We start from the raw sequence: 20,753 nt of genomic DNA on the forward strand, positions 1-20,753 counted from the left end.
ATCTGCAGGATTTGGGACATCAATCTGTGGGATCTGGGAGTCAGTCTGTGGGATTTGGGGCTCAATCTGTGGGATCTGGGGACCTGTTCCCAGATCCTTTCCCAAGCATTTCCTGACCCAGGTCTGCTGTCCCTGGGACCCTCTCCCACCCCAAAACAGAGACCCACAAGATGATGGATTTCAGGGCACATCTGTGGGATTTGGGGCATCAATCTGTGACATCTGGGGGTCAATCCGTGGGATTTGGGGACCTATTCCCAGATCCCAACCCAAGCATCCCTTTACCCAGGTGACATTTTCCTGGAATCCTCTCCCACCCCAAACAAGGCCCCTCAACCCAACAAATTTCACGACACACCCATGAACTTTAGGAAACCCATCCAAACAACAAATCCCCTTTGGGATCCCACCCCAAAACCCCATCTCCATGTCACGCCCACTCCATGCCCACCTGGAAGACGTTGCTCTTGTGCCCGCTGTCGAACTGCAGCACGGGCCGGCGCCTCAGCCAGTCCCACACCAGCACCTTGAGGTCGTCGCTGCCGCTGGCCAGGCGGGTGCCCCTCTGGTTGAAGTGCAGCGTGTTCACACAGCCCGTGTGCCCCTCCAGGCCGTGCTGCAGCCGGAATTTCTGCACGAAGAGCCGGGCGCCGCAGGCCTGGGCCACGAAGCGCGAGCAGCCGCCCAGCTGGCGCTGCCGCAGCGCCGGGATCGCCCGCCAGCGCGGCCGCGGCAGCGCCCACGTCTCCGAGGCCACCTGGGAGGGACACAGGTCTGCATTAATTCATCAATTCATTGATTACATAGGATCACCTTCCACAATAAAGTGTAAAAATTTCCTCAGTTTTTAGAGAGAACCAAAGTTCTTGTAGGGTCACCCAAGATGGTGGCCATGGCGGCGCCCATGTCTCCGAGGCCACCTGGGGACACAGGTCTGCATTAATTCATCAATTCATCTGTTAAAGGGGTTAGCTGCTGCTAACTGGGCAGTTTTATCTGTTTCTGCCATAATAAAGTGTAAAAACTTCCTCAGTTTTTAGAGAAAACCAAAGTTTTTGTAGGGTCACCCAAGATGGCGGCCGCGGCAGCGCCCACGTCTCCAAGGCCAACGGGAGGGACACAGGTTTGAATTAATTCATCAATTCATTGATTACATAGGATCAGCTTCCATAATAAAGTGTAAAAACTTCCTCAGTTTTTAGAGAAAACCAAAGTTTTTGTAGGGTCACCCAAGATGGCGGCCGCGGCAGCGCCCACATCTCCGAGGCCACCAGGGAGGGACACAGGTCTGCATTAATTCATCAATTAATCTGTTAAAGGGGTTAGCTGCTGCTAACTGGGCAGTTTTATCTGTTTCTGCCATAATAAAGTGTAAAAACTTCCTCAGTTTTTAGAGAAAACCAAAGTTCTTGTAGGGTCACCCAAGATGGCGGCCATGGCGGCGCCCATGTCTCCAAGGCCACCAGGGAGGGATACAGGTGTGAATTAATTAATCTATTCATCTGTTAAAGGGGTTAGCTGCTGCTAACTGGGCAGTTTTATCTGTTTCTGCCATAATAAAGTGTAAAAACTTCCTCAGTTTTTAGAGAAAACCAAAGTTTTCTTGTAGGGTCACCCAAGATGGCGGCCATGGCAGCGCCCACGTCACTGAGGCCACCGGGGAGGGACACAGGTGTGAATTAATTCATCAATTCATTGATTACATAGGATCAGCTTCCATAATAAAGTGTAAGAACTTCCTCAGTTTTTAGAGAAAACCAAAGTTCTTGTAGGGTCACCCAAGATGGCGGCCGCGGCAGCGCCCATGTCTCCGAGGCCACCTGGGGACACAGGTCTGCATTAATTCATCAATTCATTGATTACATAGGATCAGCTTCCATAATAAAGTGTAAGAACTTCCTCAGTTTTTAGAGAAAACCAAAGTTCTTGTAGGGTCACCCAAGATGGTGGCCGCAGCAGCGCCCACATCTCCAAGGCAACCGGGGAGGGACACAGGTTTGAATTAATTCATCAATTCATCTCTTAAAGGGGTTAGCTGCTGCTAACTGGGCAGGGACAAAGTTTTCTTTGTCTCTTCCATAATAAAAGTGTGAAAATTTTCTCAGTTTTTATAGAGAAAACCAGCAGCCACCCAGTTTTACATCTCCTGTGTCTCACTATTCATCCAGACTGAGAACGGAATAAAATCCTCTAAAACCTCAGTTAAAAACTCTTTCAAAACCTCACCTAAAGCTCTTTAAACCCCTCAGCCTCTGCTCTGTAAATGTGACAGAACCAGCATCTCTTGTGTCTCACTATTCCTCGGTACTGATAATAGAATAAAATCTTTTAAAACCTCTTTTAAAATCTCTTTTAGAACCTCATTTTAAACCTTTTTCACCCCTGTTTCCCCCCTGAGCCTCTGTGTAAGTGCCAGAAGCAGCAGCCACCCTGTGTCTCACCATGGAATGAAATCCTCGAAAACCTCACTTAAAATCTCTTTGAAAACCTCATTTAAAACCTGATTAAAACCTCATTTAAACCTCTTTTAAACCTCCTTTTAAACCTCCTTTTAAACCACCTTTTAAACCTCTTCTAAACCTTTTTTACCTCTGTTTCCCCCCTGAGCCTCTGTGTAAGTGCCAGAAGCAGCAGCCACCCAATGTCTCACTATGGAACAAAATCCTCAAAAACCTCACTTAAAATCTCATTTAAAACCTCATTTAAAACCTGATTAAAACCTCATTTAAACCTCATTTTAAACCTCATTTAAACCCCTTTCACCCCTGTTTCCCCCCTGAGCCTCTGTGTAAGTGCCAGAAGCAGCAGCCACCCAATGTCTCACTATGGAATAAAATCCTCTAAAACCTCACTTAAAATCTCTTTTAAAACCTCATTTAAAACCTCCTTTTAAACCTCCTTTTAAACCTCCTTTTAAACCTCTTCTAAACCTTTTTCACCCCTGTTTCCCCCCTGAGCTCCCGTGTAAGTGCCAGAAGCAGCAGCCACCCAATGTCTCACCATGGAACGAAATCCTCGAAAACCTCACTTAAAAATCTCTTTTAAAACCTCATTTAAAGCCTCATTTAAAACCTGATTAAAACCTCACTTAAACCTCATTAAAACCTCTTTTAAACCTCATTTTAAACCCCTTTCACCCCATTTTCCCCCCCGAGCCCCCGTGTAAGTGCCAGAAGCAGCAGCCACCCAGTCCTCCAGCGCCTGCTCCTCGTCGGACGAGTCGCGCTCGTGGGGCGGCCGCTTGCGGGGCGCCCTGCGCCGGGCGCGCGGCTCTTCCTCCTCCTCCTCCTCCTCCTCCTCGTCCTCGTCGTGCCGGGGCTCCTCGGGGATGGAGTAGTGGCCGGTGTCGTCCATGCTGTCGCTGTCCTTGTCACCGGAGCTGTCGCTGTCGCTGGCGCGGCCCCGCGCGGCCCCGGCGTCGTCGCCCGTCAGGCTCAGGCTCAGGTCGGACGCCTCCACCTCGATCCCCGAGGACGTCTCGCGGCCCTCCTCGGCTGACATGTCCTCAGGGCTGCTGGACAGGCTGCCTGGGGACAGGGGGACACGGGGACACTGTCACCAGGGTCACACTGACACCATGGGGACATGGGAGTATTGCAGTGACACCAGTGTCACACTGCCATGGGGACACCGGCCCTACATGGCTGACATGTCCTCAGGGCTGCTGGACAGGCTGCCTGGGGACAGGGGACAGCAGGGTGACACCATGGGGACAGCACAGTGCCACCAGTGTCACCATACTGCCTGGGGACAGGGGACAGCACAGGGACACCATGGGGACAGCACAGGGACACCATGGGGACAGCACAGGGACACCGGCCCTCCTCGGCTGACATGTCCTCAGGGCTGCTGGACAGGCTGCCTGGGGACAGGGGGACATGGGGACACTGTCACCAGGGTCACACTGACACAGGGACATCACAGTGACACCGGTGTCACCCTGCCATAGGGACATGGGGACATCGCAGTGACACCATGGGGACATCGCGGTGACACCGGCCCTCCTCATGGGGCTGACATGTCCTCAGGGCTGCTGGCCACGCTGCCTGGGGACAGGGGGACATGGGGGGACAGCAGGGTGGCACCGTGGCTGGCACCTGCGCTGCCACCCTGGCACCATCGCTGTCACCACCACAGTCACTTTTGTCACCACTGCTGCCACCCTGGCACCCTCGCTGTCACCTCTGCTGCCACCGTTACCTTGTCACCATCACTGCCACTGTCACCCTGCCAGCCCCAGTGCCACCCCAGCTGTCCCCAGCTGTCCCCTCACCGTTGACAATGTCCGTCCTGCTGTCCATGCTGCCGCCCTTGTCCGACATCGCCGCTTCCCACGGGAATCCCTGCGGGGACACAGGGACAGGGGAACATTGGGGACACCACGACACAGAGCTGGGGTGGCCCTGCCATGGCCACCATGGGATGTCCCCGTACCCCCAACCCACCCCAGCACCGCGGGCACTCCCAAAATCCCCATTTTCCATGGGAAATCCACCTGGGAATGCTGCAGGACACCCAAACCTGGCTGGGCTGTTCCCAAAATTCCCAATTTTCCATGGAAAAACCACCTGGGAATGCTGCAGGACACCCAAACCCTGCTCAGCATCCCAAGAAAAGCTGATCCCAAGGGATTTGTGATCCCAAAAATCCATTTTTGGAACATTCCCACACAAAATTCCCATTTTTGCACCTGCCACAGAGCCCCACAGGGTCGAGTTTGTTCCCAAAATTCCCAATTTTCCATGGAAAAACCACCTGGGAATGGCGCAGGACACCCAAACCTGGCTGGGCTGTTCCCAAAATTCCCAATTTCCCATGGAAAAACCACCTGGGAATGGTGCAGGACACGAAAACCTGGCTGGGCTGTTCCCAAAATTCCCAATTTCCCATGGAAAAACCACCTGGGAATGGCGCAGGACACCCAAACCTGGCTGGGCTGTTCCCAAAATTCCCAATTTTCCATGGAAAAACCACCTGGGAATGGTGCAGGACACCCAAACCCTGCTCAGCATCCCAGGAAAATCCGATCCTGAGGAATTTGGGATTCTAAAAATCCATCTTTAAACACATTCCCACCAAAAATTCCCCCTGGAATCTCCCCAGGAGAGCAGTGCCAGTCGCCCAGCCTCCCAAAAATCCCCATTTTCCATGGGAAAAGGCAGCAGCAGAGCCCTGGAATTCCATGGAATTCCCTGGAATTCCTCTGGAATCCCAAACAACCCCAAAGGCCAGCACTGGAATTCCCCCTGCCCCCCCTTCAAACCTCACAATTTTTTTGCCTCCAAAAAAATTCCAATCCTGGGGAATTTTTGGTTCCATTCCCAGGTGAGGGATCAGGAAGGAGCTCCCAAATCCACTCCTGATCCACAAGGAGTGGGGTGGGAAATGTGGGAATTGCAGGGAATGTTCCAGAAATCCTGGGATTCCTGAGGCTGCCTGAGAGCATCTGGACAGGCTCAGGCTGACGCTGCTGCTCCCAAAAATATCCCAAAAAAACATCCCAGGGCATTCCAGAGCCTCTGGAGTGGGGATCTGCCCTGCCCGGCCTCCTGCTGGCCCCAAACTGGGAGAGACTGGGAGGAACTGGGATAAAAACTGGGAGGAACTGGGGAAAAATGGGATAAAAACTGGGGAAAAATGGGATAAAAACTGGGAGGAACTGGGGAAAAAAATGGGATAAAAACTGGGAAAAAATGGGATAAAAACTGGGAGGAACTGGGGAAAAAATGGGAGAAAAACTGGGAAAAAATGGGATAAAAACTGGGAGAAACTGGGAAAAAAATGGGAGAAACTGGGGAAAAAATGGGATAAAAACTGGGAGGAACTGGGGAAAAAATGGGATAAAAACTGGGAAAAAATGGGATAAAAACTGGGAGAAACTGGGGAAAAAACTGGGATAAAAACTGGGAGGAACTGGGGAAAAAACTGGGATAAAAACTGGGAGGAACTGGGAGGAACTGGGATAAACTGGGATAAAAACTGGGATAAAAACTGGGATAAAAACTGGGGAAAAAAATGGGATAAAAACTGGGAGGAACTGGGATAAACTGGGATAAAAACTGGGAGGAACTGGGGAAAAATGGGATAAAAACTGGGAGGAACTGGGAAAAAATGGGATAAAAATTGGGAGAAACTGGGAAAAAATGGGATAAAAACTGGGAGAAACTGGGATAAAAACTGGGAGGAACTGGGGAAAAATGGGATAAAAACTGGGAGGAACTGGGAGGAACTGGGATAAACTGGGATAAAAACTGGGAGAAATTGGGAAAAAATGGGATAAAAACTGGGAGGAACTGGGAAAAAAATGGGATAAAAACTGGGAGGAACTGGGATAAAAACTGGGAGAAACTGGGGAAAAAATGGGATAAAAACTGTGAGGAACTGGGGAAAAAATGGGATAAAAACTGGGAGAAACTGGGGAAAAAATGGGATAAAAACTGGGAGAAACTGGGGAAAAAAATGGGATAAAAACTGGGAGGAACTGGGGAAAAAAATGGGATAAAAACTGGGAGGAACTGGGAAAAAATGGGATAAAAACTGGGAGGAACTGGGATAAAAACTGGGAGAAACTGGGGAAAAATGGGATAAAAACTGGGAGGAACTGGGGAAAAAAATGGGATAAAAACTGGGAGAAACTGGGGAAAAAATGGGATAAAGTGGGATAAAGTGGGATAAAGTGGGATAAAAACTGGGAGAAACTGGGGAAAAAATGGGATAAAAACTGGGAGGAACTGGGATAAACTGGGATAAAAACTGGGAGAAACTGGGAAAAAAATGGGATAAAAACTGGGAGGAACTGGGATAAAAACTGGGAGAAACTGGGAGGAACTGGGATAAACTGGGATAAAAACTGGGAGGAACGGGGAGGAACTGGGATAAACTGGGATAAAAACTGGGATAAAAACTGGGATAAAAACTGGGGAAAAAAATGGGATAAAAACTGGGAGGAACTGGGATAAACTGGGATAAAAACTGGGAGGAACTGGGGAAAAATGGGATAAAAACTGGGAGGAACTGGGAAAAAATGGGATAAAAATTGGGAGAAACTGGGAAAAAATGGGATAAAAACTGGGAGAAACTGGGATAAAAACTGGGAGGAACTGGGGAAAAATGGGATAAAAACTGGGAGGAACTGGGAGGAACTGGGATAAACTGGGATAAAAACTGGGAGAAATTGGGAAAAAATGGGATAAAAACTGGGAGGAACTGGGAAAAAAATGGGATAAAAACTGGGAGGAACTGGGATAAAAACTGGGAGAAACTGGGGAAAAAATGGGATAAAAACTGTGAGGAACTGGGGAAAAAATGGGATAAAAACTGGGAGAAACTGGGGAAAAAATGGGATAAAAACTGGGAAAAAATGGGATAAAAACTGGGAGGAACTGGGGAAAAAAATGGGATAAAAACTGGGAGGAACTGGGAAAAAATGGGATAAAAACTGGGAGGAACTGGGATAAAAACTGGGAGAAACTGGGGAAAAAATGGGATAAAAACTGGGAGAAACTGGGGAAAAAATGGGATAAAAACTGGGATGAACTGGGAGGAACTGGGATAAACTGGGATAAACTGGGATAAAAACTGGGAGGAACTGGGGAAAAATGGGATAAAAACTGGGAGGAACTGGGGAAAAAAATGGGATAAAAACTGGGAGAAAATAGGGAAAAATGGGATAAAAACTGGGAGGAACTGGGGAAAAAAATGGGATAAAAACTGGGAGAAACTGGGGAAAAATGGGATAAAAACTGGGAGGAACTGGGAGGAACTGGGATAAACTGGGATAAAATGGGATAAAAACTGGGAGAAACTGGGAAAAAATGGGATAAAAACTGGGAGGAACTGGGAAAAAATGGGATAAAGTGGGATAAAGTGGGATAAAGTGGGATAAAAACTGGGAGAAACTGGGGAAAAAATGGGATAAAAACTGGGAGGAACTGGGATAAACTGGGATAAAAACTGGGAGAAACTGGGAAAAAAATGGGAGAAAAACTGGGAGAAACTGGGGGAAAAAATGGGATAAAAACTGGGATAAAAACTGGGAGAAACTGGGGAAAAAATGGGATAAAAACTGGGAGGAACTGGGATAAACTGGGATAAAAACTGGGAGAAACTGGGAGAAAAATGGGACAAACTGGGATAAAGTGAGATAAACTGGGATAAACTGGGATAAAAACTGGAAGGAACTGGAATAAAAACTGGGAGAAACTGGGAGCAAAAAGTAGGGGGAAAATGGGATAAAGTGGGAGAAACTGGGATAAAAAATGGGATAAAAACTGGGAGAAAGTGGGAGAGAAACTGGGGGAAACTGGGCGGCCCCAAATCCTCAGGAATGGAACCCCAAACCCTCAGGGATAAAGCCCCAAATCCTCCTAAATGGATCCCCCAAATCCCTCAGGATGGATCCCCAAACCCCTCAGGATGGAGCCCCCAAATCCTGTGGGATGGAGCACCCAAATCCCTCAGGAATGGAATCCCCAAATCCTTTGGGATGGAGTCCCCAAATCCGCTGAGATAGAGACCCCAAATCCTTTAGGATTAAATCCCCAAATCCCTCGGGATGGAGCCCCCAAATCCTTTGGGATGGAGCCCCCAAATCCCTCGGGATGGAGCCCCCAAATTCTTTATGATTAAATCCCCAAATCCCTCAGGATGGAGCCCCCCAAATCCCTTGGGATGGATCCCCCCAAATCCTATGAGCTGGATCCCCAAATCCCTTGGGATGGATCCCCCAAATCCTTTAGGATGAAATCCCTAAATCCTCTAGGGTGGATCCCCCAAATCCACTGAGATGGATCTCCCAAAACCCTCAGGAATGGAACCCCAAATCCTTTGGGATGGATCCCCTAAATACTTTGGTATTAAATACCCAAATCTCTCAAGAATGGAACCCCAAATCCTTTGGGATTGATCCCCAAAACCCTCAGGAATGTATCCCCAAATCCTTTGGTATGGATGCCCCAAATCCTCTGGGATGAAATCCCCAAATCTCTCAAGAATGGAACCCCAAATCCTTTGTGATGGATCCCCCAAATCCTCTGGTATGTAATCCCCAAATTCCTCAGGAATGGAACCCCAAATCCTTTGGGATGAATCCCCCAAATCCTTTGGTATGAATCCCCCAAATCTCTCAAGAATGGAACCCCAAATTCTCAGGACGGATCCCCCAAATCCTCAGGAACAGATCCCCCCAGATTCTTCGGGATGAAATCCCCAAATCCCTCAGGATGGAGACCCCAAATCCCTTGGGATGTACCCCAAGAACATTCCCAGGAGTTTCCCAAATCCTGGAGAAATCCCAAAAACCCCAAAAACCCCAAAAATGCCCCAAACCCGCGGGAACCGGGCGCACTCACCTGGCCCAGGTGCCGGGGACAGCGGGGCTGGAGCTGGGGGAGCGCGGGGTCAAAGGTCAGGGACCCCCAATTTTGGGGACCCCCCCATCCCTGGGGACCCCCCAATCCCTGGGAAATCCCCTCAGATTTTTGGGAATCTCCCAAAATTGTTGGGAACCCCCTCAATCCCTGAAAAACCCCAAATTTTGGGGACCTCTCCCAAACCTTGATCTCTGGGAATCCCCAAATTTTGGGGAGCCCCCCTCAATCCCTCCATAAAATTCCCTCCATGAGGACCCCAAATTTTTGGGGATTCCCAAATTTTTGGGGTCCCCCCCAATCCCTGGGAACCCCAGAAATTCAGGGATTTCCCCAAAAACTCCAGGACCTTTCCCAGATTTCCCTTTCCAATCTCAAGGGACCCCAAAAAAACTCTGGGACCCCCCCCCAAAAATATTCGGAGACCCCTCCCAAAATCTTGGGGGGGGTCACCCCAAAAATTCCCAGAACCCAAAAATCTCAGGGGACCCCCAAAGTCTCAGGGACCCCCCCCAAAAAGCCTCAAGGGTGCCCCAAACCCCCAAAAAATCCTCGCAGGACACCCCAAAAACCCCAAGGACGCCTCTAAGGGATCCCCCAAAGGCGCAGGGACCCCCCAAAAACCCTCAAGGACCCCCCAAAACTCCTTCAAAACCCCCAAGGAGCCCCAAAAACCCCAAGGGCCTCCCTAAGGGCCCCCCCAGAGGCCCCAAGGGGCCCCCAAAACCTCCAAGAAAGCCCCCAGGATACCCCAAAAAACCCAAGGACCCCTCTAAGGGATCCCCCAAAGGCGCAGAGACCCCCAAAAACCCCCTCAAAACCCCCAAGGAGCCCCCAAAACCCCCAAAAACCCCAAGGACTCCGCTAAGGGCCCCCCCAGAGGCCCCAAGGGCCCCTGCAGGACCCCCTAAAATCCCCCAAAACCCACAAGGGACCCCCAAGACCTCCAAGGAACCCCCCAAGACACCCCAAAAAACCCAAGGACCCCTCTAAGGGATCCCCCAAAGGCGCAGGGACGCCCCAAAACCCTGAAGGAGCCCCCCAAAAACCCCCAAAACCCCAAGGACTCCGCTAAGGGCCCCCCCAGAGGCCCCAAGGGCCCCTGCAGGACCCCCTAAAATCCCCCAAAACCCACAAGGGACCCCCAAGACCTCCAAGGAACCCCCCAAGACACCCCAAAAATCCCAAGGACCCTTCTAAGGGATCCCCCAAAGGCGCAGGGACGCCCCAAAACCCCCAAAAACCCCAAGGACTCCGCTAAGGGTCCCCCCAGAGGCCCCAAGGAACCCCCCAGGATCCCCTAAAATCCCCAAAAACCTCAGACGAACCCCCCAAGACACCCCAAAAACCCCAAGGACCCCTCTAAGGAATCCCCCAAAGGCGCAGGGACGCCCCAAAACCCCCAAGGAGCCCCCCAAAACCCCAAGGACTCCGCTAAGGGCCCCCCCAGAGGCCCCAAAGGCCCCTCCAGGTCCCCCCAAATCCCCTCCGAGCTCCCCCAAACCCCTCCGGGCTCCCTCAGAGGCTCCCCCAGCCCCTCCCCGGAACTCTCGGGGTCCCCCCCGGGCTCTCCCCGAGCCTCCCGGGATTCCCCCCCCCCCACCCCGGGACCGGGGCAGGCCCGGAACCCGCGGGGGCCGCGGCCGCAGCGGGACCGGCGGAGGCCGCGCACCGACCCGAGCGTCCCGGAGGCTCCCGGCGGATCCCGGACGGTGCCGGGGGGTGCGGCCGGGCTCAGTGGAGAGAGCCGCGAGTCCCCCCGGCCGTTCCAGCGCCGGCCCCGGGACCGGGCCCCGCCGCCGCCATCTTTAACGCGCCGCCCCCGCCGCCTCGCTTGGCGGCACCGGCCGACGCTTTTGCGGCACCGCGGGCGCCGCTTGACGGCAGCGGCCGCTGCGCGACAGCGACGGGAGCGGGAGCGCCCCCCCCCCCCCCAAAAACCGGCGGTGTTGCCATGGGAACGGCACCCACCCCCCCCAACCCCGTTATTGTGAGGGCGCTGTGGGGTCCCCATGGGGTACGGGGTCAGTATAGGGTCCCCATGGGGTATGAGGTCAGTATAGGGTCACCAGTGGGGTTATGGGGTCATTATAGGGTCCCCATGGGGTACGGGGTCAGTATAGGGTCCCCATGGGGTATGGGGTCATTATAGGGTCCCCATGGGGTATGAGGTCAGTATAGGGTCCCCATGGGGTATGGGGTCATTATAGGGTCACCAGTGGGGTTATGGGGTCAGTATAGGGTCACCAGTGGGGTTATGGGGTCAGTATAGGGTCCCCATGGGGTATGAGGTCAGTATAGGGTCACCAGTGGGGTTATAGGGTCATTATAGGGTCACCAGTGGGGTTATGGGGTCAGTATAGGGTCCCCATGGGTTATGGGGTCAGTATAGGGTCCCCATGGGGTATGGGGTCATTATAGGGTCACCAGTGGGGTTATGGGGTCATTATAGGGTCACCAGTGGGGTTATAGGGTCGTTATAGGGTCACCAGTGGGGTTATGGGGTCATTATAGGGTCCCCATGGGGTATGAGGTCAGTATAGGGTCACCAGTGGGGTTATAGGGTCGTTATAGGGTCACCAGTGGGGTTATGGGGTCATTATAGGGTCCCCATGGGGTTATAGGGTCATTATAGGGTCACCAGTGGGGTTATAGGGTCGTTATAGGGTCACCAGTGGGGTTATGGGGTCATTATAGGGTTCCCATGGGGTTATGGGGTCATTATAGGGTCACCACAATGTTATTGTAGGGTCACCCCTGTTTAGGGTCACCAATGGGGTTATAGGGTCATTAAAGGGTCACTACAATGTTATTGTAGGGTCACCGCTGTTTAGGGTCACTATAGGGTCCCCAGTGGGCTTACGGGGTCATTATAGGGTCCCCAATGGGGTTATAGGGTCAGTATAGGGTCATTATAGGGTCATCCCAATGTTATTGTAGGGTCACGCATGTTTAGGGTCACTATAGGGTCCCCATGGGTTATAGGGTCATTATAGGGTTCCCAATGGGGTTATAGGGTCATTATAGGGTCATTCCAATGTTATTGTAGGGTCACCGCTGTTTAGGGTGACTGTAAGGTCCCCAGTGGGGTTATGGGGTCATTATAGGGTCATCCCAATGTTATTGTAGGGTCACCCCTGTTTAGGGTCACTGTAGGGTCCCCAATGAGGTTACGGGGTCGTTATAGGGTCCCCATGGGTTATAGGATCATTATAGGGTCATCCCTGTTGTTGTATTGTATTAATGTTATTGTAGGGTCCCCAATGGGGTTATGGGGTCATTATAGGGTCATCCCAATGTTATTGTAGGGTCACCCCTGTTTAGGGTCACTATAGGGTCCCCATGGGTTATCGGGTCATTATAGGGTCATCCCTGTTATTGTATTGTATTAATGTTATTGTAGGGTCACCCCTGTTTAGGGTGACTGTAAGGTCCCCAATGGGGTTATGGGGTCATTATAGGGTCATTCCAATGTTATTGTAGGGTCACGCATGTTTGGGGTCCCTGTAGCGTCCCCAATGTCCCTGTAGGGTCCCCAGTGTCCCTGTAGGGTCCCCAGTGTCCCCAATGTCCCTGTAGGGTCCCCAGTGTCCTCAATGTCCCCCCAATGTCCCTGTAGGGTCCCCAGTGTCCCCAATGTCCCCAGTGTCCCTGTAGGGTCCCCAGTGTCCCCCCAGTGTCCCTGTAGGGTCCCCAGTGTCCCCAATGTCCCCAGTGTCCCTGTAGGGTCCCCAGGGTCCCCAGTGTCCCCCCAGTGTCCCCACGGTCCCCGAGCAGGCGCAGCCATTCCCGTCACCAACTCTTTATTGGGGTCACCAAGGGGTGAGGGGGGGACACCTCCCCACATTGGGGGGGTCCCTGCGCCCCCCACCCCAAAAAAAAACCCCAAATTGGGGTGGGGGGAGGCGCCAACCCCACTGCTGGGCTCCTCTTCACCTCCTTCATAGGGCTGGGGCACCCCAAATCCAGGGGGGGCACCCCAAATCCATGGGGGCGCCCCATAGCTCAGGGGGAGCCCCAAAGCCATGGGGGAACCCCAAATCCGTGGGGTCACCCCAAACGTGCCCTACATGAGGCGGCACTGCTCCCCCGTCAGGCTCAGTCCTGGCGGCTGTGGGGGAAACACCGGGGTCACCCCAAAACTGTGGGGACAGCCCCAACCCCACAGGGGCAGCCCACAGCTGGGGGAGAACCCCACAGCCATGGGGGAACCCCGAATCCATGGGGGAACCCCAAATCCCAGAGGGGAACCCCACAGCTGGGGGAGAACCCCAAATCCATGGGGGAACCCCGAATCCATGGGGGAACCCCAAATCCATGGGGGAACCCCAAATCCCAGAGGGGAGAACCCCAAATCCCAGAGGGGAACCCCACAGCTGGGGGGAACCCCAAATCCATGGGGGAACCCCAAATCCCAGAGGGGAGAACCCCAAATCCCAGAGGGGAACCCCACAGCTGGGGGGAACCCCAAATCCATGGGGGAACCCCGAATCCATGGGGGAACCCCAAATCCCAGAGGGGAGAACCCCAAATCCCAGAGGGGAACAGCTGGGGGGGAGCCCCAAATCCTAGAGGGGAACCCCAAATCTATGGAGTCACCCCAAAGCTCTGGAGTCACTTCAAACCTGTAGGGTCACCCCAAATGTATGGGGTCATCCCACAGCCAGGGGGGGCACCCCAAAGCTATGGGGTCACCCCAAACATATAAAGTCACCCTAAATCTGTGGGGTCACCCCAAATGGCGCTGGAGGGGCGCCCCAGTTCTGTGGGGTCACCCCAAATGTATGGGGTCACCCCAGCTCTTTTGGAGTCATCCCAAATCGATGGGATCACCCCAAATCGATGGGATCACCCCAAATCTATGGGGTCACCCTCAATCTTATGAGGTCACCCCAATTCTATGGGATGACCCCAGTTCTATGGGGTCACCCCAATTCTGTGGGGTCACCCCAATGTTTTGAGGTCACTCCAAATCTCCTGAGGCCATCCCAAATCTGTGAGCTCACCCCAATTTTAATGGGATCTCCCCAATTCCATGAGCTCACCCCAAATCCTTTGGGGTCCCCCCAGTTCTTTGGGACCACCCCAATGTTTTAGGGCCACCCCAATTCTTTGGGAGCACCCCAAACCCTTCAGGGGTGTCCCCAGACACTCACCGTGTCCCCTGCCAGCTCCTTGGGGGGGTGGCCCAGGTCCTGCAGCTGTGAGGGGACACAGAGGGGACACGGGGGGGATATGGGGACATGAGAGGGGACAGAGGGACACAGAGGGGACATGGGGGGGATATGGGGACATGAGAGGGGACAGAGGGACACAGAGGGGACATGGGGGGGATATGGGGACATGAGAGGGGACAGAGGGACACAGAGGGGACACGGGGGGGATATGGGGACATGAGAGGGGACAGAGGGACACAGAGGGGACATGGGGACACAGAGGGGACATGGGGGGGACACGGGGACACAGAGGGGGACACAGGGACACAGAGGGGGACATGGGGACACAGAGGGGACATGGGGACACAGAGGGGACATGGGGACACAGAGGGGACACAGGGGCACAGGAGGGGACAGACAGGACAGAGGGACATGGGGAGGGTCAGAGGGGACACAGGGACACAGAGGGGGACATGGGGACACAGAGGGGGACATGAGAGGGACACAGAGGGGACAGACAGGACAGAGGGACATAGGGGGACAGAAGGACATGGGGGGGACATGGGGGGTCAGAGGGACACAGGAGGGGACACAGGGACATGGAGGAGAACATGGGGACACAGAGGGGACAGACAGGACAGAGGGACATGGAGGGGGTCAGAGTGGACACAGGGACACAGAGGAGACACAGGGACATGGAGGGGACACGGAGGGGACCCAGGGACCCAAGGGTGACATGGAGGGGACACAGAGGGGACCCAGGGCCCGGAAGAGGGGGTGACACGGGGGTGACACGGGGGTGACATGGGGGTGACCCAGAGCCCCGGGTGGGGTCAGAGGGACCCGGGGGTGACACGGGGGTGACACGGGGGTGACACGGGGATGACACGGGGGTGACCCAGAGCCCCGGGTGGGGTCAGAAGGACCCGGGGGTGACACGGGGGTGACACGGGGGTGACCCAGAGCCCCGGGTGGGGTCAGAAGGACCCGGGGGTGACACGGGGGTGACCCAGGGTGGCACTCCCGGGCCGCACCTGCTGCATCAGGTCCAGCAGGGTCTCGAAGCGCTCCCGGCGCTGCCCCTCGGGCTCCTCCGGCCGCTCCCGCTCCAGCTCCGCGCAGATCCGCAGCATCAGCGCCTGCTGCTGGCAGAACCGCGCCCGCTGCTCCGGGGACAGCGAGCCCTCGTGCTGCCGCAGCCACTCCGGGTACTGGGGACAGCAGGGGACATGCAGGGGACAGTGAGGGGACACTGGGGCCACTGCAGGAACCCCCAAATCCCAGCCAATCCCAGCCCCATCAGGGCCTGCTGCCCCCCAAACTGTGCATGCTGCTCCAGGGACAGGGAGCCCTCGTGCTGCCGCAGCCACTCCGGGTACTGGGGACATCCAGGGGACACCCAGGGGACAGTGAGGGGTCACCGGGGTCATTGTAGGAACCCCCAAATCCCAGCCAATCCCAGCCCCATCAGCGCCTGCTGCCCCTTGAACTGTGCCCGCTGCTCCGGGGACAGCGAGCCCTCGTGCTGCCGCAGCCACTCCGGGTACTGGGGACAGCAGGGGACACCCAGGGGACACTGGGGTCACTGCAGGAACCCCCAAATCCCAGCCAATCCCAGCCCCATCAGCGCCTGCTGCCCCTTGAACCGCGCCCACTGCTCCGGGGACAGGGACCCCTGGTGCTGCCGCAGCCACTCCGGGTACTGGGGACATCCAGGGGACACCCAGGGGACACTGGGGTCATTGTAGGATCTCCCAAATCCCAGCCAATCCCAGCCTCATCAGCCTCTGCTGTGCCCCACTCCAGGGACGGGGACCCCTCATGCTGCCACAGCCACTCCGGGTACTGGGGACACCCAGGGGACAGCGAGGGGGCAGCGGGGTCACTGTAGGAACCCCCAAATCCCAGCCCCATCAGCGCCTGCTGCGCCCTGAACTGCGCCCACTGCTCTGGGGACAGGGACCCCTCGTGCTGCCACAGCCACTCCAGGTACTGGGGACACTCAGGGACACTAAGGGAAGCCCCAAATCCCCCATGTGAACCCCCAAATCCCCCATGTGAACCCCCAAGTCCCCCATGTGAACCCCCAAGTCCCCCATGGCACCCCAGATATCCCAGAGAAAAGGGGGAAATGTCCCAGTACAACCCTGGGGGTGACAGGGACAGACCCCACAGGGGACAGCAGGGAACCCCAAGTTTTTGGAGAACTTCTCCCCGTTTCAGAGATGACCCCCCCCCCCCAGGTTTTTGGGGTCACCCTCCTCATTTTTTGGGGTCCCCTCCCTGTTTTTTGGGGTTCCTCCTGGTTTTTGGGGTCCCACCTTCTCGGTGATCTCCTTGAGGGAGGGACAGAGACCTCCTTGCCAGCAGGGACTGCAGCATGACCCCGTGACACCCCTGAGTTTCCCACTAATCCCTCCAGGATTTTGGAGATCCCCTCAGTTTTTTTGGTGTCTCCTCCCAGTTTTTTAGATTTCCCTCCCCGTTTTTGGGGTTCCTCCTGGGTTTTGGGGTCCCACCTTCTCAGTGATCTCAAGGGAAGGGGCAGAGCACATCCTTGGACAGCAGGGACTGCACCACGACCCCGTGACACCCCTGATTTTCCCACAACCCAAAGGACCCCAGGTTTTTCGGGATCCCCTCCCGTTTTTGGGGTCCCCTCCCGGTTTTTGGGGTCCCACCTTCTTGGTGATCTCAAGGGAAGGGGCAGAGCACATCCTTGGACAGCAGGGACTGCACCACGACCCCGTGACACCCCTGATTTTCCCACAACCCAAAGGACCCCAGGTTTTTCGGGATCCCCTCCCGTTTTTGGGGTCCCCTCCCGGTTTTTGGGGTCCCACCTTCTTGGTGATCTCAAGGGAAGGGGCAGAGCACATCCTTGGACAGCAGGGACAGCACCACGACCCCGTGACACCCCTGATTTTCCCACAACCCAAAGGACCCCAGGTTTTTCGGGATCCCCTCCCGTTTTTTTGGGGTTCCTCCCGGTTTTTGGGGTCCCACCTTCTCGGTGATCTCCTTGAGGGATGGGTAGAGCACGTCCTTGGACAGCAGGGACTCCATGATGCTGCGCATGACGGGCAGGACGCCGTCGCCGCCGCCCTCGTCCAGCCCCAGCCCCTCCAGGGCCTTGGCCAGCTCCTCCTCGGATCTCGGGGAATTCTGCGGGACCCCCGGGACCCCGTGAGCCCCCGGGACCCCCGGGACACCCCTGGGACCCCCAGGAAGGGCTGGGAGGGAGGGAGGGAGAGGGTACCTGGAGGTCGTTGGCGTTCTTGGCCAGCCCGCTCAGGGTCTCCTTGAGGCAGGAGGTGAATTCCTGCTGCGAGGCCGCGTCGCTGCCTGAGGGGTGGGATGGATTTGGGGTTGGGATGGGATTGGGATGGATTTGGGATTGGGATGGGATTGGGGTTGGGATGGGAATGGGGTTGGGATGGATTTAGGATGGGGATTGGAATGGGGTTGGGATGGGGTTGGAAATGGGGTGGGAATGGTGTGGGATGAATTTGGGATTGGGATGGGCTTGGATGGGAATGGGGTTGGGATGGATTTGGGATTGGGATGGGGATTGGATGGGAATGGGATGGGGTTGGGATGCATTTGGGATTGGGATGGGGATTGGATGGGAATGGGATGGGGTTGGGATGGATTTGGGATTGGGATGGGGTTGGGAATGGGAATGGGGTCAGGAGTGGGATGGGGTTGGGATGGGGATGGGATGGGGTTGGGATGGGGTTGGAAATGGGGTGGGAATGGGGTTGGGAATGGGGTGGATTTGGGATGGATTTGGGAATGGGATGGGGTTGGGATGGATTTGGGATGGGGATTGGAATGGGGTTGGGATGGGGTTGGAAATGGGGAGGGAATGGTGTGGGATGAATTTGGGATTGGGATGGGGTTGGGAATGGGAATGGGGTCGGGAATGGGATGGGGTTGGGATGGGGATGGGATGGGTTGAAACAGGGTGGGAATGGGGTTGGGATCGGGTTAGGAATGGGAATGGGATGGGGTTGGGGAAAATGGGAATAATGCAGGGTCCCACTAAGGCGCTGTCCCCAGTCTCAAACATGGGAACAACTTCAGATGGGATTAGGAATTGGGAACAATGGGAACAATGGGAACAATGCAGGACCCTGCTGGGGTGCTGTCCCCAATCCCAAATAGAGGAAACAATTCCAGATGGGATTAGGGACTGGGGGATAATGGGAATAATGGGAATAACGTGGGGTCGTGCTGGGGTGCTGTCCTCAGTCCCAAACAGGGGAAACAATTCCAGATGGGAACAATGGGAATAATGCAGGACCCTGCTGGGGTGCTGTCCCCAACCCCAAATAGGGGAAACAATTCCAGATGGGATTAGGGACTGGGGGATAATGGGAATAATGGGAATAATGCAGGACCCTGCTGGGGTGCTGTCCCCAATCCCAAACAGGGCAACAACTCCACTTGGGATTGGCACGGGGGATAACCAGGACACCCTTTCCAGTGCCGTGACCCCACCCCACCCCACCCCACCCCACCCACCGACTTTCCCAGCAGCCTCTGAGAGCTTCTGGAACTGCTCCACCAGCTGTGGCTCCTGCCGGGCCAGCTCCTGCATGGCCTCCTGGAACTCGGCCGCCGCCTGCGCCGCCAGCTCGCCCTCGAAGAGCTCCTGGAAGAACCTTTCCTGCGAGGAGAAGAGCGAGCCCTGCCCGGCACGGCGGCGTCAGCGCGGCCCCGGAGAGGCCCCCGGGAAGCGGCACCGCGGTTTTGGGGCGCTCACCTTGGCGGAGTCGGCGGCTGAGGGCGGGGAAGGGGGGCAGGAGGAGCCGGCAGGGGGAGGGGGCGCGGGGCGGCTGCGCTCGAAGTCGTCCAGGGCACCTGAGGGGGGAATGTGGGGTCAGGGGGCAGCGAAATGGGGGGTGCACCCCCACAGGGAGGTCACGGGCAACGCCCCATGGAATGTGTGTGGTCAAGGGGCACAGCAAAATTGCACCCCAATAACCTCTATGCCGAACTGCGCCCTAAAACTGCACCCCAATAACCCCTACCCCTGACTGCACCTCAAAACTGCACCCCAATAACCCCTACCCCAAAAACAGCACTCTAAAACTGCACCCCAATAACCCCTACCCCAAAAGCTGCACCCCAAAACTATACCCCAAAAACCCCTACCCCTGACTGCACCCCAATAACCCCTACCCCAAAAACAGCACTCTAAAACTGCACCCCAATAACCCCTACCCCTGACTGCACCTCAAAACTGCACCCCAATAACTCCTACCCCAAAAACAGCACTCTAAAACTGCACCCCAATAACCCCTACCCCTGACTGCACCTCAAAACTGCACCCCAATAACCCCTACTCCTGACTGCACCTCTATAACACCCACCCCAACTGAACCCAAATAACTGCACCCCAAAACTCTCATTCCCCTATACCCCAGTAGCCCCCAGACCCCCATAACCCCCAGATCCCCTGGACCCCAACAACCCCTAGACCCCCCCCAGAACCCCAATGACCCCCAGACCCCAATAACCCCCAGACCTCCCTTCACCCCAATGACCCCCAGACCCCAATAACCCTCAGACCCTCCCCTCACTCCAGTGACCCCCAGACCCCAATAATCCCCAGACCCCCCTGGACCCCAACAATCCCCAGGCGCCCCTCACTCCACTGACCCTCACCCCAACGTCCCCCCCAGCCCCTCACGACCCTCGGTTCCCCCCAGTCCCCCCTCACCCCAATGACCCCCGGCCCCCCTCGCCCCCCATCGCTCCCAACGCCGCGCAGCCCCCCCGCGCCCCGCTGACTCCCGGTCCCCCCGGTGCCCCCCGGGCCCCCCTCACTCTCCAGCAGCTCCTCCAGCTCCGCGTCGGGCCCCGGGCCCGGACCCGGCTCCGCCGCCATCTTGGCCCGCTCCGCCCTCGGCCGCCAGGGGGCGCTGCCGCGGGACACGCCCCTTCCCGCCCCCGAGGACACGCCCCCTCCGCTGGCCACGCCCCCTGGAAAACCCGGAACGGAATCGGGAACGGGAGCGGGATTAGGAACGGGAGAGGGAACGGGAACGGGATCGGGAATGGGAGCGAGAACGGGAACGGGAATGGGAATGGGATGGGGAACGGGAATGGGAGCGTGATCGGGAACGGGAACAGGATCGGGAATGGGAGTTAGAACGGGAACGCGAGTGGGAACAGGAATGGGAATGGGATGGGGAACGGGAATGGGAGCGGGATCGGGAAC

General features: G+C 55.7%; 2 protein-coding genes across 2 annotated transcripts in view; both read right to left on the bottom strand.

The window, feature by feature from the left end:
• The window catches only part of DCAF8 (DDB1 and CUL4 associated factor 8), a 32,075-nt gene extending 20,918 nt beyond the window's left edge, over window positions 1–11,157 (bottom strand). The window contains exons 1-5 of the mRNA XM_066567945.1: window positions 11,045–11,157; window positions 9,351–9,383; window positions 4,274–4,343; window positions 3,187–3,527; window positions 452–757 (exon numbers count right to left, since the gene is read on the bottom strand). Coding sequence (XP_066424042.1) covers window positions 452–757; window positions 3,187–3,527; window positions 4,274–4,322 — 696 coding nt within the window. The 5' untranslated portion in view covers window positions 4,323–4,343; window positions 9,351–9,383; window positions 11,045–11,157. The remainder of the gene's footprint in view (window positions 1–451; window positions 758–3,186; window positions 3,528–4,273; window positions 4,344–9,350; window positions 9,384–11,044) is intronic.
• A 1,997-nt stretch (window positions 11,158–13,154) lies between these two features.
• On the bottom strand, window positions 13,155–20,481 carry PEX19 (peroxisomal biogenesis factor 19). The gene is made up of 8 exons (XM_066568142.1): window positions 20,360–20,481; window positions 19,293–19,390; window positions 19,052–19,217; window positions 17,784–17,869; window positions 17,531–17,689; window positions 15,559–15,735; window positions 14,525–14,569; window positions 13,155–13,479 (listed from the first exon to the last, which is right to left on the bottom strand). The coding sequence occupies exons 1-8, from the start codon at window positions 20,418–20,420 to the stop codon at window positions 13,435–13,437; spliced, it is 837 nt and encodes a 278-aa protein (XP_066424239.1). The 5' UTR covers window positions 20,421–20,481; the 3' UTR covers window positions 13,155–13,434.
• Window positions 20,482–20,753: the final 272 nt, after the last annotated feature.

Source organism: Molothrus aeneus, chromosome 31, assembly GCF_037042795.1.
Source record: "Molothrus aeneus isolate 106 chromosome 31, BPBGC_Maene_1.0, whole genome shotgun sequence".
In the NCBI taxonomy this organism is placed as follows: domain Eukaryota; kingdom Metazoa; phylum Chordata; class Aves; order Passeriformes; family Icteridae; genus Molothrus; species Molothrus aeneus.

Bases quoted from the DNA above. Each gene is read 5' to 3' on its own strand.
- PEX19 (XM_066568142.1), bottom strand. From the start codon at position 20,420: ATGGCGGCGGAGCCGGGTCCGGGCCCGGGGCCCGACGCGGAGCTGGAG. The intron at 19,218-19,292 runs GTGAGCGCCCCA...CGTGCCGGGCAG, and splicing joins CAGCCGCCGACTCCGCCAAG to GGCTCGCTCTTCTCCTCGCA. The intron at 17,870-19,051 runs GTGGGTGGGGTG...CCCACCCCTCAG, and splicing joins AGAGGCTGCTGGGAAAGTCG to GCAGCGACGCGGCCTCGCAG.